This window comes from Pollicipes pollicipes, unplaced genomic scaffold, assembly GCF_011947565.3.
Source record: "Pollicipes pollicipes isolate AB1234 unplaced genomic scaffold, Ppol_2.1 Scaffold_7261;HRSCAF=8764_pilon_pilon_pilon, whole genome shotgun sequence".
Taxonomy (NCBI): Eukaryota; Metazoa; Arthropoda; class Thecostraca; order Pollicipedomorpha; family Pollicipedidae; genus Pollicipes; species Pollicipes pollicipes.
In genome coordinates, this window is record NW_023597054.1 from 12,347,402 (window position 1) to 12,359,733 (window position 12,332).

General features: G+C 52.3%; 1 protein-coding gene across 1 annotated transcript in view; it reads right to left on the bottom strand.

Annotated features, from left to right (window-relative positions):
- Positions 1-542: 542 nt before the first annotated feature.
- LOC119113043 (EF-hand and coiled-coil domain-containing protein 1) overlaps positions 543-12,332 on the bottom strand; it is a 48,914-nt gene continuing 37,124 nt past the window's right edge. The window contains exon 5 of the mRNA XM_037237362.1: positions 543-924. Coding sequence (XP_037093257.1) covers positions 576-924 — 349 coding nt within the window. The 3' untranslated portion in view covers positions 543-575. The remainder of the gene's footprint in view (positions 925-12,332) is intronic.

Consider the following 12,332-nt stretch of genomic DNA (forward strand, 5'->3'; position numbering starts at 1 on the left):
GGCAGTCAAGAGGCAGCCGAGCACGCTAACCGCGGCAGTTGAGAGGAAGCCGAGCACACCAGGCCGCTGAAGGCCGCGGACTGCGGCGGGTGGGCGGGTTGACCACGCCACGCATCCGGGTACCACAGCGGAAAGGTCCTGGTAACTGTGTAAGCTTGCTCTTCAGGCCCGCTGCCGGCTTCGGACTAGTTTATTCATCAGAGCTTGGATAGTTCGGATGCTCTGTTTCTTAATGGTTTCAATGAATGCACAATGGTGTTGGGTATTACGACAGCGAAGCGGTGGGCACAAGCGGTGCCTTGGACTTCAGTGGATTCTGGTAATATTGCACACTATTAGCGCTATAAAAAAGATTCATGTCGCATGAGATGACCTGAACAACTCAACGGCCGGGTCTACTTCGTTATATGATGTTGGCCGATACAAATATGCCTGCAGTGATCTTTTGATCAGACCTCTAACGCTGTGAGTTCTTGGCTGTGTTGACTTTTGCATAGCTAACCTGCAATGTTGTTTCAAAACAGAAGAAAGTCTATGGTGGAAGTAAGGACATATTGCAGCACATGAAAATAACACTAATTAATCATCATACGATTTATAAACCTTCGCCAGACAGAAACACCATCTCTCGTTGCTCGCAAGAGTCCTTCCTGGTTACTCGCTCCAGAAAACAAATACTGCTGAGGGGCTTTGTCGTCTGTGCTCTCCGAGACCATGGCGGACTGTCTGAATCCCTCCACAGTCAGACGTGATGGTGTTGGCGGGCGCGCCAGCACTGACCTGCGCTTCAGCAACGTCTCTAGCTCGTAGACGCGTTTCTCCAGGGCCGGCACCTGACCCGCCGTGACCTCCAGCTCCTTGACACGACACACAGCGGTCACCAGCAGGTGGCGGGTCTGGGTCAGCTCCACCAGCAGCTTCCGTCTGCGAAGAAATCAAAGAGGCACCGTCAGCTGACCGTCTGAGCTCGCCGGAATCACAGCAAGCGGTGTTTTCTTTTGGGGGATCAGAGTTATGCACCGCCAGGCTGTCAGACGCTGTTTGTTTTTGATAAACCGGCGCGTTGGAATCGCACCACTTGACGAGTGACTCAGGTGCTGCCCGGCTGCTAAAACTGGGTCATAAAAAGCGCCCCGTCATCCGCCTTTGTGGCTGGCAGTTTATTGGAAGCGAACCAAACGGTAATCAATTAACTGCGTCCATAAAACAGGCCGAGATTGGTCTGGGCCGGAAGGCTGTCCGACGCGGCATGGACGAGGCCAGGGAGCGGCCGTGCAGTGTAGGGCGGACCTCAGCAGCACTGGGCTCACGCCCAGCAACCTGGCACGCAACATCCAGCGCTGCGAGGGGGGCTAGTTTTGGTTGGCATTGAGCGAATGCTTTCAGGGTTGGCTGCCGGCGAGGTGCTACCATGTGTCTAATCCGGCCAGAATTACAGCCATCAGGCGAACTCTAGCGAGGTCACTGTCTCGCCACGGCTCGCATCGTTTCAGCTCGCAGCGCCGACGAGTCCACTGACCGCGCCCGCTTGTCATTCACATGTGGCACCCAGTCGGCCACATCCATCACGTGTGGGGGAGGGGGGGGGGGGGCTGCGTGGCAAGGTTAGTAGAACGTTGGCCCGCGACCCCGTTCGCCGTCGCCGGCTGGAGGCAGGCCATCTCCGTCTCCTGCACAACCGACGCGAAGGCTGGTGGCTTTAGGCGACCAGGGAAGTCTAGTGGTCTGCAAAATATCCGAAATATCATGCGTGCCCATTGCATGAGACCTTCAACCATTCTGGTATGTCACATAACTGATTTGGCAGCCCTTCTCCGCCGAGCGACGCGCCCGACTATTTGCGTCCGTCGCGTGAGCTGGCGTTGCATCATCGCACCGTCCCTTGTGCCACCTGACTGGAACTCAGATCACCCAGCTCGGCCAACTAACGCTTCTTCACCGCGTGACAGGACGCCGCTGGTGTTTCCAGTCCAATGGCCTCCATTCACCACTGCTCGGTTGTTAGGATGAAGTCAGCGCGCGCTGCCGTCCGCGCGGTGAGTCACTTTCGAAGGGGTCGTTACTGGGAGCGGTGGCAATGACCAGCCCTTAGCGCCTGATGAGCCTGCGGCCCCCGGACGCTATCTGGCAGACCTTTCCGTGACCTGACCACGCCTGACGGCGCTGTGCAGGCCTGCCAGCACAACCAGACTGTGGCAAGCACAGTGCAGCGACACTGTCATCCGCCCATGGAATGCGCGTGTAATTCACTAAAAGATCAAATGGATGTCGCAGTAATTCGACAGATAAGTTGTGGTCACGGAATGATGCGACGCGCGAGCTCCAGAGTCGGTAATTACGACGTGAATATATGTGCATATGTCTCAAAAATAAATTGCGAGTCGGTGCGGAACGCTGGGTGCAAAACTCTCAGATAGCGTAGTGACCGGAAGTCGACTTTTTACAGATTCAGTCTTAACCTTTTACTGTATGGATTTCTTGGAGCAGCGCCCACGCTAATCAGGACTTGTATCAGCGCTGCCTCCACCATCCGATCTTAAAATGTCCGGTGAGCGGCAGAATCCTGCGGCGAAAGTTAAACGTGCCGCCATGTTCGCACGGTCTGTCCTGCACCCCTGACGTCAGTCGGCCCATAGCGCACCGCGCCACCGGCTGCAGAATATCCTGATCAAGCGCCAATAATGAGGCCGCCTGAAGCGATTCAAACCACTGCACACGCCTATACAAACCCAAGCGATCGGAAGCAGACGGAAAGATGGCGTGCCAAATGGCGGCCGGCCAAATAACCGCGTAAAAAATGATTCACGGTTGGTGAATGGTAAAGTGGTGACTGTGTAAAAAGATGTGCCAACGCACAACGCCTAATTCCGCCAGAACCGTCCCGCCCTAGACCGCTCTGGATGACCAACTCACGCCATGTCCAGTCACGAAGCGTTCTATTTCACCTTACCAGTTTCCTGTCAACCTAAACAAGCTGAGATTGTCTGCGACTGTGATGCAAGCAGGATACCAAACCACTGGCGGACAGGACGCAGCACCAACAATTCTCAGACACCATCATGGACTCACGTGGCATTCTTCAGAAAGCGTCGAAGCGCATGGACAAAACTCTTATTATCCTCCACGCGCAAGACAAGATAAAAAAGGCATAACTTCCCGGACCGGTTCTAGAAAGCGCACTACACTGATTGGGCCCAAGTTTCCACAGGTGGTGCACATCTGACGACTGAACTGCGTCTTCAGACTGAACCGCGTCTTCAGAATCCGTCAACGTCGCGATACCAGCCAGTTGCTTCACGGCATCCTTCGGGACCACCGAACTCCTGCAAACTTTGATCACCGGCTGCATCAGCTGTGATATACGTCCCTGCTTTCATCCCGGACTTCCCTCGCTGATCTAAGGTCAAGCCCCAGCTCAGGGCAGCATCCAGAGACACAACGCCCAGCGCCTGCGGTGCGATCAGCAATGTTCCGTGCGAAGTCCCGCGCCCCACGTCAATGAAAGGTCCGCACGATGGCAGCCCGGGACAGGTGGGGCTTTCTAGCAGGATTACAGAGGGGCACCACTGGTCCCGTCTCCACGGCCACCTGCGCTGAGGCCGGTCCCGAGCGCGAAGTCGGGACGGCACGGGACGAAGGACGGGACGAGGCCGGGACCGCACGGGACGAGGGAAGGGACGGAGCCGGGACCGCAAGGGAGGAGGGACGGGACGGGACCGGGGTGGCATGGCACAATGGACAGGACGGGACCGGGACGGCACAAGGGACGTGATGGGACCGAGTTGGCACGGCACGAGGGATGGGACGGGGTCGAGGTGGCACGGCACGATGGACAGGACGAGGCCGGGACGGCACGAGGGACGGGACGGAGCCGAGGTGGCACGGGACGAGGGGCGAAACCTGCTCCACTGGGTGGCGGCGAAGTGATCGCGCGATCGACCGCTGGCCGTGGAGGGCGGCGGCGCCGGCTCCTCCTAAGCGTCTCGTAAATGACACTTTTACTGCAACAATTTGTCAAGGTCCTCCTTTTACGTGGGCTAAAATGAAGGAATTCTTTACCAGATTAGTTTCTACAGGTTTCTCATCAGAGACATTGTGGCCTCTCCATGGACCAGCAGGCACCCATGAACTTCGCAGGCTTCTGACTTGCCGTGTCTATGACCCGTGAGAGTTGGAGATAGCTGCCGGTGAACCCAGTTAGGCATGCTCAGAGCAGTCCCGAACGATGCCGTTTTAGCGGAGCGATGCTGTATGCACCTCACCGCGAGTTGTAGCCAGCAATATTCGTCTCCATGGATGTAACTCACACATCTACCCTCTGTGCAAGCTTCCCAGTACAGCCCAGAGTTCTTCGTGGATCTCGGACATCTGTAACTCATTTTAGAAAAGTTTGTTACTACGGGTACTATAGATGCTCTCAATGGCTGGGCTTAGTGGTTAGGGAACGGCTGGGCTCAGGATTCAACTATGATTGTTCCCTTCCACGCTACTAAAGTTGAAATGGGCCTCGGAGGCTGCAGATTTCTGCTGGCATCATGCGAGCCTATATTAATCGAGCTGGGATAGAGCACTGTTTACCAGCAGCATTACTGAACGTATTTTGGAACTGAAATCGTAAAAGCATTACTACATTACCAATCAGGGACTGAATGCAAAAAAGCACAGCCATTTATATGGCTCTCGTTGATTTCCCTGTCTCACCACGGACTCTGTGTTTGTGTCTGTACATACCACTCACGCACAATTTTTGATCCCACATATATATGCATGGTATTGTTTCATTGGGCAGTGGATGAACGTATTTATATGTATGCTTTGTATCGCCTTCGGATGTTAAGCGAAAGGTTCCGCATTGGAATATGTTGAAGCAAGCATCAGATAGGATGAAGTAAGCTCACTTATAACTAATGACGAATTTTTAGTGGAAAGGACTGCTGCAGACAACACCTTCTCTTTATAGTAAATATGCTTGTCAGTACGCCATTACTTGATTACGTCACCGCACCGTGTACACCATTTTTGAAAACCAGCGGACGGTCATTTTATCTCGAAATCGTGCTCACAAACACTAGATATGGATGGCTCAGCAATTGCATTTTTCTTGGCCCTGCTCGCTGCATGACTAATGAAAACGCAAGATTTGAATGGCATTATGACGCCATCATGGCTGCCTGGGTGACCTTGAAATAGTCTCCTCGACATCGTCTGCACATGTTCACGGGCGTGTAGCACAGACACCAGAAGGGTCTCGGTCTTGAGAAGGGCAGAGCTGTGAACTGCATCGAATGATCTTCAAGTTGGCTACTTCAGCTCAAATGCCCTATGCAAATGCAAAACACTCACTATGGCTGCGCTGCGCAAGGCGAACCGGGGAAAATTTTAGGTGTGGCCCATCGAACCAGAAGACCAAGTGTATCAGTATTCTTCTACAAATGTTATGGCAGCGCTTCACTCCACAAAGATGGATACACTGCGGCGCTATAACTCACAGTCATTCGTCTTTTTTAGGCGATGGACATCCTCACGACAAAATATTGCATTTTGAGACGGATTATCAGCATTTGTATTTCAAAACAACAAAATGGCAAATTACATTTCGTTGGTCAGGGAAAGACGCAGCCACCGTCGAGCTCCGCGGAGAACAGATTATTCAAGGACTGGCATTCCTCACCCAGGTTTCCAAACCATTCCACTCATTCTTATAAGCTATCTTACAGGGTATCTTTAACCCATGATACTATTTTCCTAATCATGACGGGTACAGTAACAGCCACCAAAATGTGTGAATATACAGGCTTTCGAATGCAAAGCCAAAAAGCAGGATGAGCAAGGTAAAGCTGGGACTGAACGGAGTAGGTTGAAAATTGGTAAACATTGAAGAAGGTAGGTTAAAAGGGCACTAAACGGAGCTTGCTATGTAAGCCTGCTCCTAATATCCAAAGATTTCCCCAGGAGCTCGGAATACTAAGCAGATGGGCTATGTTATCAAGGGCTATGTTATCAGCTTACGCTAGCGTATCACGAAATCGCTCTGGGAGCAGCTTAGTGACCTAGTTAAAAGGGCCAAACAGGCTTGAGGGCCTGGGCGAAATCGTGCTTTCAAGGGAAGTAATGAAGCATATGAATGATAATTGCATGCTCTAGCTCTCGATAGAATTGGTATCCTCCCAGTCGTCTATTCGAGTCAACAGGTAAACAGGGCATCCGTATCGACTATCCGCGGCGTGCCCGACGATCTAGAATGCGCGCGAAGATATGGTCTCGATCAAACCACTCAACAGGACCGTGTCATGATTGTTTCCTCCCTTTAAACTTCAGATCAAAGCCCATCTGAGCCAAGCTCAGAATTGACTAGCCCTGCGGATGTAGACAAGTTTCTTCTCAACTGATCTCTGTGTTGTACCATCACCCCAATGCCACAAATACTTGTCCCGCCCGAAAACTGTCTCCAAGGGTGATAAATTGTTATTGCCGTTTTAAGACGCAAACAGATCCTTGTCACGTTTAACAGCGATTATTTGATCTATTCCAATCAAAGGATCTCCAAACTTTCACCTCCATCACAATGGCCTCGAGCATGCGGATAAATGACATCGTGATCTGATATCGAAAACATCTGACACTATGTTCGCTCCCAATGCCTTCATCTCGCGCCGCGTGGGGTCTGCAGAGCAAGGAATGGCGACAAAGAAGGAGTTGCGTGTGAATGAAAGCCCTCATGCATCACATAGATCGGCAACAGCATGAGACAATGCACTAGCTTGCCGCACTGGCGCTGTCGCGCGGCTACCACGCCAACGTCTTAGTGAGCTTGTTCCGAGTCACCAATCTGCTCCTTCCACGCGATGGTCCCTGCTATTTCCGGAAGTGCCGTCATGATCCACCCGTTGAGCCGCATGACATGAATCTTGATACCGACGACCGCGTTTGTGGTAAATGCGGCAGTGCTTTGCATAGGGCCATCCAGCGTTGTCCGTTTAGTCCGGGTCTCGGCGTCGGCGGGCGTAACGACTTCCGAACCACGAGCCATCGCTGCAACATGCTATAGGCATCCGCAATGATGACCTGATGCCCGCATCGAATGGTTCCACCTTGCCAACCCGCCTGCGCTGGTCCCAGCACAACTGGACGCAGCCCCTGCTCTAAATTAACACGGTAACATACAATGACGATACACAGCCCGCGCACAATTTCGTCATCACCGATCAAAATCAAAGACACACTGTAACACACGGAACTCCCGTCTACACGGTATGATCTGCTCGGTGCAGTACGCAGAGAAGTGCCGGCGCTATCACGTTGATATAATGCTTGTACCAGGGGCGAAGATCACCATCAAGTTGTTACATTCGCTTTGACCATAGCAGACGTCTTTCGTGACGCACGTACGTGTGACAGGCTTATTTGCTGCGTCTGCGCGTACGTGCGGGAATAGGGCCGTCCGCGCGCACGCCATCAATTTAAGGGGCCATACAGGGCTCGGCAGTCATCAAAAGATCGGTTGAAATGGAGCCTATGAGACTTTTGGTGAGGTAACGCCTGTCCGTCTCTTTTTGCGTCGCTCTTATTTGGCAGCAGTCACTCTGGCACGCCGGCTATTCACGGGCCGTAAATTACACCTGGCGTTTTCGCTAGTTCCCACCCGCGCGCATCGCGCTCCTGACTTCCCACCCGACCTCCGTGCGCGCTGGCAAGTGGCGTCGAGCCGTCACTGCGCGCGAGCGGGCTCGCCGGCGGCTCTGATGAGGCGCGGTCCGGCCCGATCCGTCCCGGCTGAGGTCCCCGAAGCCCCCCGGGACCGTCATCGACCACTCCCGCGCTGCCGGAGGCGCCAGCCGAATCGCGTCCGCCCTCCCACGGGGGTGTCGGTGCGGCGGGAGCACGGCGAGACGGAGCAGAGCGCGCCGGTGGCGCGCCGGCACGGCACAACGGACAGGCGCCGCGGAAATGGGCATTACGCTCATGCAGGGAAAAGTCAACGCATAAGGAATTATTTGGAGCTAGTCGATCCATTGCGGCCTGCGTTGTGCCTCGCTGGGCGACGGCTATTCGCAACAGCGCATCGAGCGAGGCGGTAGGCACTCTTCGCCATCCTGCCCCAAAATGCAGCCACAGAATAAAAACCGCCAATGGCCTAGCAACTATAGAATCTAATTGTGTTTGGTTTGATACAATCAGATAAGCCCGTGACTTGAAGGTTAGGCCAACCACGACAGTGAAAAAAGCAGACAAATGATAGCTTTAAGAAGCAGAGAACGGGATTTTTCAGCAAAATAGCGGCTCAAATATGTCGTGGGCAAACAAGTATCAAAAATTGATCTAAGACCACTTTGAAAAAAGTCAGTCAGACCAGCCAGTGTCTTTGGGTATTTACTTCTCTATTGATGTGGCTTAGGCTATTGACCTACAGTGATGACCTATGCCGATATCAGCTTGATGTCGTACCCAAACGTCCAAAGACATAATTTACTGCTGCCGAATGGCGAAACCGACTTTATCGTTAAAACGAGATGGAAGTCTTTAGGAATGACGCCATAGCTCAGCGACATGACTTGCCAGAATTGATACTCCCCAAAACCTGTGCAAAGGATGCGCCATGTACTATATATATGCCCATGTTGACAGCGCCGTCCATTTGACAATATGACGAGATTCTGGAAAGACAGCCCTGGGGAGTTGGGGTCCACCACGACCTCGTCTGGCGACGGATTCTAACCAAGTCAAGTGCGGTACAGAAAATGAGCGTTCAGTTCACCAGCCGTTAATGCGTTTACACGTCTCAATACAGTAAATGAGTTCGGCATACGTTAGAGCAGTAACACGGTGGCACAGTGGCATTCAGCAACGGTGCCAAAACCAATTCAGACTGCTGTTATTCAATAATCAACTGAACTCGCGCGCATAATCAAACGAAATGCCATGTCCATCAGACTACGTTGCTTCAGACATGAAAAGGCACTCTGTCCAGACTTGATGAGGATCGTGCGTGGTAGCATGGATGTTACATGACGTTTCATGTGCATATATGAAGTTTTATTTTATGCAGGTATCTTATAATCGAATGCAAAAGGATATCGTTTTTATGTCATGTTTCAGTTGACGCAACTTATGAAGCCAATGAAATAGTAGATGAGATCACAGAAAACAAAATTTCCAGCTCATTTCAGACCACGTGCTGTTGGGCAAAGCCGAGAAAACAGATCGGTGGAAGTAATTTAGTTTTAATGGAATGTCAGCCGCAGACCTTATTTGTGCCAGCAAAGCAACAAAAAGTCAAATAAGCGGCACCAAATTCGCCTGCGAACAAATTCGATCGTTCACCCAATGCTACTCGGAATAGAATGTACTTCACACCGCAACGCATCTGATATTGCCCTCACACATTATGAATGCTTTGAAATGGTAAAGACGTGATAAACGATGGCCGGTGTTCTTGACCTGAGCTCGCAGCGTTTTGTGAGATCTGGTATGGGATAGAGGAGGCAGCACGGCCAGTGCCCGTCCCTGCGTGAAGCGCAACACAAGCTCCACAGATTTTCACGACTTCACAACGGCATATGGTGTCCCGAGCTGTTGGATTAGCACCCAGAACATACTCCTAGACTAGCAGGTTTTACCTGTGACATCAGGGGCGCAGCCAGTCTTGCTAACGGGAAGGGGGGGGGGGGGTACAGAATAACCAAACGACCTCCTTATGGTGAATGGACCCCGTGCAAAAATAACCCTATTTGGCCCATCTGATTTCGATGGGCCACAATTTTCTTCTTTGTGTTTATTTCGTGTCCTTTAACTAGACCATACGCCCGAAGGCTACCAAAAGATATCATTGCATTTGAATTTGGAGTCAGTTAACTGATACACTGAGCATGAAATGGATGCATGGAAAAAGCTACCACCGCACTTCATTTGACGATGTTTCAGTGAACCCTTTCTAAGCCAATAGCACTCAGAGGCCTTGCTAAATTTGTATGGGTGCTACAGATATTGAAGACCCGTAAACGTAGGCTGTAGATCGAAACGCGGACAAAAATTGGTATCAACAAAACCATCCCATATTCGGCTGGGAATTTTCCAATTTCATTCAACAACGACAAGTAAGTACGCTGTTAAACATGGTTTTGAATACGCGCGCTCGCAAGTCTTCGAAATTAAAATCCCGACGCCCGTCGTTGCAGTCTCACTCGACTGTGCGGCGTCGGCCCCGTGGCCAACACTAGACAGCGGCCAGTGAGCGGACAAGAATGATGATGCATGTCAAAAATGCTCTTGTAAACGCTTAGGAAATAAATTCCTGGTCGTTTAAAAGGTAGCCCAGGCGTATGCTTTGCCAACACGATTTCTAGATTGGTATTAGAAACGGATTAGCGTTTTAGCACCCCGAACTAGGGCTAGAATCTGGCGTCGGAACTGAAGGAGTAAAGCTATACGCTTTATTTTTCGTGTTGCTGCAACTGCTAAACCATTCAGAGTATGCTCTCAACAACATGCAAGTAAAATATATGCCCCATTCAAAGCTTTAAAGAGCACAAATTGATTTTGAAAGCCTTCCTTCGGTGGCATTATTTCCAGACGGTCGTCCCCGCGCGCCCGACACCCGCCGCCTGGTTTGAACTGCAGCGGCCAATGCCGTTCGGTTGTACTGAAACTGCAAACCCGGCAATAGGTGTTCTCGCCCCTAATGTTGCGAGCGCGCAGACTCAAAACTGTTTACGTCATTTGCTACACTAGTCGATTCTGGAAAAGGATGGACATCTTCAGGCAAGCAAGGGTAAATCTTTTATCATTTCAAACTTCCTTTCGGTCCACTCGATTGAAAGCCTATGAGACCCCTACCTTTTCCAGTCAAGGGGTCCCCCATAGGTAGAAAGAACACGCGGGGCATATTACCGATCCCGGTCAGGGGCTGCAGTACCATCCCGTCCCAGCGTGGAGTGACTGCCAGCTGTCATTTTGGCCACGGGAGGGCGCGGTCCCCTGGTCGATATGGAAGTCCATAGAGGGATACATCAATCATTGGCCCCTGCCTGACGCCGTAGGCCCTCCGACCCGGGCATTTGACCCCAGGTCGACGCAGGTACCCTTATTGAAGCAATAAGATATTTAATTGTTTGAAGTATATTCATAAGAGGTCCAATTAATTGACCAAGAGACTCCAGGTCGGGTTGACGGCTCCTTGCCTGAAACAGGGTGGAGGCCCCTCGTTCGGTACTGGGACCCGTCACTAACGCAGGGCCCTCCCGTTATCTTATTGTGGACTCTCGCCACAGGTAAACAGGGTGGAGGCCCCTCGTTCGGTACTGGGACCCGTCACTAACGCAGGGCCCTCCCGTTATCTTATTGTGGACTCCCGCCATACTGGGACCCGTCACTAACGCAGGGCCCTCCCGCTATCTTATTGTGGACTCTCGCCATAGGTAAACAGGGTGGAGGCCCCTCGTTCGGTACTGGGACCCGTCACTAACGCAGGGCCCTCCCGCTATCTTATTGTGGACTCTCGCCATACTGGGACCCGTCACTAACGCAGGGCCCTCCCGTTATCTTATTGTGGACTCTCGCCATAGGTTTACATCTATCCTTTCTTTGTTAGAGGGCCACGACCAACGCATTAGCCTCTCTGACATTCGGGGTCCCGTCCCTCTGCCGGTTCAGTGAATACTTCTCTGGCCGACTCGGATCCCCTTCCGAGACAGGAACCCGTTAGCCACTACGGGCCCCGAAACGACACAGGGGTCCCTCGTGTTTCAGGGGCCCCGAGCAGTGCAAAGTGCGGGCTCCGGCCCTGGGCAGTGGGCTCCCAGCGTTCACACGGACACGGAGCCAACTGTTCGGTGGTGGTGGTCTTTGGCCGAAATAGAAGCCGGCATTGTCTCAGCGTGTCCCCATTCGGTGCAAGAGGCCCTCTGGCTGGCATTTGAAGCTCAGCTCATAGAGCCGGTGTCCTTAATGTGACCTTTAGGCCTTTTGGGCCCTTCCACTATAAAATCGGGCAATTGATCGCTGGTCCTGAGGGACACTTGGAGCCCTCTTCGGGCGCCCTCGACCACTTCGCCTGACGGACTCGGGGACCATTACCAATAAAGGATCCCTGCTAGGCACTGTGGGCTGCTGGCCAGCACAGGGCGCCCCTCATTGACTCAGGAGCCCGACCATTGTGATTCGCGGGTTCCGGCCTTATTCCTGCATGAGAAATAAACAGGCCCGCAGGCCTAAGCCGACACGCAGCCGATAATTTGGTGCTGGTGGTGCCTGATTACCAAAGAGGGCTTTATCGACTCAGGAGAGCCCCAATCGGCGCAAAGGGCCTTAGACTGGCATTTTAGGGCCCGGCCCTG